Raw genomic sequence first — 4,146 nt, forward strand, 5'->3', positions numbered from 1 at the left:
ATGGCGGCGTTGGTCAAAGTTGCGGCGGCGTTTCTTTGCCTGATAACCATTGTAACGGCGGCGGAGATGACGGGGAGCCGCCGGGGAAATGATTACGGCGACGCCTTATCCAAAAGTATCCTATTTTTTGAGGGTCAGAGGTCCGGCAAACTGCCCAGTAACCAACGTTTGAATTGGAGAAGGGATTCTGCTCTTCAAGATGGTTCTGATCACGGTGTATGTCTTCCTAATATATATATAAATAATTTAAAAATTACCTTTTAATTTGTCTCATACTAGGTGGTCTTTTTTGTTTTTTTGCAAAATGATTTTTAATTAAATAATAACAATGCATGTAGTCCCTGCAGGCACTAATTATTTAATTATGTGAATCTTTAATTGTTTTCCCTGAATTTAGGTGGATTTGACAGGTGGATACTATGATGCTGGAGACAACGTTAAGTACAGTTTTCCAATGGCGTTTTCTACGACGATGCTGGCATGGAGTGTGGTGGAATACGGCGGCGCCATGGGAGATGAGCTGGGTCACGCTTTGGAGGCGGTACGGTGGGCGACAGACTTCATGTTGAAGGCTACAGACAAACCTAACGTTGTATATGCCATGGTTGGTGAGCCTCACGCCGATCACAGTTGCTGGGAACGGCCGGAGGATATGGACACTCCTCGGACGTCTTTCGCCGTCACCGACACGTCTCCAGGCTCCGAGGTTTCTGCAGAGATTGCCGCCGCCATGGCCGCCGCTTCCTTGGCTTTCAAGTCTTCTGATCGTCGTTACTCCAAATTGCTCCTGAAAAGAGCCACCCAGGTACGTATCGTAACACACATACATTAACCTAATTATTTTATGATATGATGAAACTAACATTAATTGTTTGGAAACTAACGTTGTTGGATCATATCAGGTTTTTCAATTTGCTGATAAATACAGAGGGTCATACAATACCGGCTTAGGGCAATGGGTTTGTCCATTTTACTGCGATTTTGGTGGCTATCAGGTAATTAATATATATATATGTACTAATCTAATTCCTGGACATCCTATCCTAGTTATCCTCAAATAAAACATCCTATCCTAGTCACAATTCATAAACCTGAATGTTTTTTTCTCAGGATGAATTGGTATGGGCAGCAGCATGGCTCCACAAAGCCACAAATGACGCTCAATACTGGAATTATGTGAAGCAGAACATTAATGGCATGTCGATGGCGACAAGTATGTTTGGATGGGATTCCAAGCATGCCGGTATAAATGTTCTCGTCTCTCAGGTTCGTCGGTTAGGTTATAAACAACTAATACAATCAACTACCTGATAACCGTATTTATATATCGGCCCTTCACATATTTTGCAGTTTATTCTAACTAAAGACAGCCCAGATTTCAACCCTTTCATTCCCAATGCTGATGCACTCGTATGCAATGTTCTCCCCGAATCGCCTTTCAAATCCGAAAAATTCAGTCCTGGTAGGCATTTTCGTGTTTTTCAATCACTCGTTAAAAAGTTAAGATTTCTATTTCTTAGTAACATTAAAATCTCTGACTATTACACTTTATCTTGAAAATGTTGGTAGGTGGACTTATGGTGCAGGACGGTGCGGCATGTAACATGCAACGTCCAGCAGCTGTGTCGTTTCTTTTCGTTACATATGGAACGTACTTGGAGAAGGCTAAAAGGACAATCAACTGTGGCAACGTTGTTGTCACTCCAGCCAGGCTTATAGAATTCGCAAAATCCCAGGTAAATTTGAAAACTTTAAGGTACAGGTAGAAAATATACCTTGTTACAGTTTCTAGTACAATCCAAATATAGTGAAGCTAAATATGGTGAAATTGAACAGGTGGATTATATATTAGGAAATAATCCGATACAGATGTCATATATGGTGGGGTACGGCTTCAAGTATCCCCAACGAGCACACCACCGAGGGGCGTCATTGCCGTCGGTCGGCGATCATGGTGAGCCCATGGGATGCGATGGGTGGTCATATTTGCAAACCCAAAACCCAAATCCTAACTTGCTGGTCGGAGCTGTGGTCGGAGGGCCTGACGGAAACGACCAATTTGCTGATGACAGAAATGATCCTAATCACTCCGAGCCTACTACTTATGTTAATGCACCTCTTGTTGGCATCTTGGCTTATTTCAAAGCACATTAACTAGGCGATACATGTTTGGGTGACACATTTAATTTTAGATTAATCTTTTGACAGCACAGTTAGGAACGATATTAATTAATAAGTGTCACCTATACAAAAATGATAATATTTATACTCATCATATATTATATGAATTTAAATTTACGAAGTACTTTATTATGCAATACCCCTCTCTCTCTCTCTCTCCTTTTTTTTTTTTTTTTTTTTTTTTACTGGGCCTTCATGCGTCAACCTATCTCCTCAAGGCTTAGCCCAACTTAATTAACATTTATAGATCCATTACATCATCTTGGATGAGCTTGTATACAAAACTTAAAATCAAGAAATATTTTATTTGGACCCATTAATCATAAAAAGTATTTAAAATATAAAACAAGAATAATTAATTAATTCGAGTTCAAAATGATTATCGAATATCGGGAAATTATGTTATTAAAAAAAAATAGCATTTAGGATATTTTTAGTAGAAATGAAAGGATAGGAAAAGGACTACTCTTGTGGTGGATGATAGGGTCGGGTTTCCAACTGGACCATATGAGTTTTTATCGTTTTCATTGTGCAACTTGCCAGTTAAGGCATGGTCCAACAAAATTTCTTTCTTTAAAAAAAAAAAAGGTTTTTATAAAGTATAAAGAAAAATCGTTAGGCTGAAACTCGGTTGTTATTTCGTGCACTTTAACCTAATTCAAAATTATGTTGTTTCGTAACTTTTTGAAGCAATATCGTTAATGACGTCATTTTTTCAACGTAACATTAATACATAATCTGATAACTGCAACTTTATAAAATTAATACTTTAACTGTATAATAAAAACTTTGCATGTCAACATAATTGTTGTAATAAACCAAAAATAACACTACTAAGTCGATCAATACAACTTTAGAAGGTGGGTAAACATAATACTACAAGTTCAATTTATAAACTTGATACACTAACTTCATATATAAAGTATTTAATTTCATAAAATATATAACATTGTTTAAAACTAGGGTCCACAATGACCCTAGTCCACATAATTATTTGCAGCTTAACTGGATGGGGGGATGGAAGGAGCCAAGCTAAAACAAGCATCTTGTTATAGGTGCACGTGCATTGTCTAGTGTAGGGTACCATTCATGATCAACAATGCCTTAAAACAAAACATTTTCATTTTCAGTAATATAATATTAAAAAATCTTAAGATATTAATTGATATCAATGTCAATCAGCATCATATCGAAGCAATTATATATATATATATAACTTTTCTTACGATTATGCAGCTTTGCACAAATATGTATCATAAATATACCATCACGTATCTAGAAATGCATCAAGGTGTAGTGTATTTTACAATTTAAGTGGTACCTGGTACATTTCTGAACACGTGGTGGTGCATTTTGTGCACACATAATGGCGCAAAGCCGCACGAAAAATAGTGACCACACCAGATCTTGTTCATATATATATATATATATATATATATATATATATATATATGTATGTATGTATGTATGTATGTATCAAGTATTATAAGGACAAAATTAAAATTGACAATACTCTTTAATTTAACATATATTGGTACTGATTTATATGGTAGAAAATAGCAACCGAGTATCCTTCAAGTGGTGACTAATAAGTGGTTGAACTAATTTTTGTACCTAAATGTTACAAGTTAAACGTACTCTTACTAATAAAATCTTAGTCAAGCCGTCACATATAGAATTTTGTTTGTACAGTACACAAGAATAGTACGTGACGATGAATTTTTCTCGTTATTCACAAAAATGGGACAGAGTAAATGATGTTACATACAAAACATATATATTATTATTTAGTTTTTTTTTTTTTTATAGTACTACTTACCTCCTATTTGGGAGAGCAACTCGGTGACACCCGATCTTATTTAGTTATTTACAATAGAAACATTGTTTGTCTAGTAGTAAAGTAAAATTCATAGGTAACATATCTATGGTACTACATCACAAAAGCCCACTACACACCCATCAAAA

At 36.1% G+C, this 4,146-nt stretch overlaps 1 protein-coding gene across 1 annotated transcript; it reads left to right on the plus strand.

The window, feature by feature from the left end:
* On the plus strand, positions 1 to 2,154 carry LOC109186278 (endoglucanase 4-like). Its single transcript, XM_019336203.1, has 7 exons — positions 1 to 216; positions 398 to 805; positions 903 to 995; positions 1,111 to 1,266; positions 1,351 to 1,462; positions 1,570 to 1,736; positions 1,837 to 2,154. Exons 1-7 carry the CDS (start codon positions 1 to 3, stop codon positions 2,152 to 2,154), a joined length of 1,470 nt encoding a protein of 489 aa, XP_019191748.1.
* The last annotated feature ends 1,992 nt before the right edge of the window (positions 2,155 to 4,146 follow it).

The sequence above is a fragment of the Ipomoea nil genome, unplaced genomic scaffold (assembly GCF_001879475.1).
Source record: "Ipomoea nil cultivar Tokyo-kokei standard unplaced genomic scaffold, Asagao_1.1 scaffold1407, whole genome shotgun sequence".
In the NCBI taxonomy this organism is placed as follows: domain Eukaryota; kingdom Viridiplantae; phylum Streptophyta; class Magnoliopsida; order Solanales; family Convolvulaceae; genus Ipomoea; species Ipomoea nil.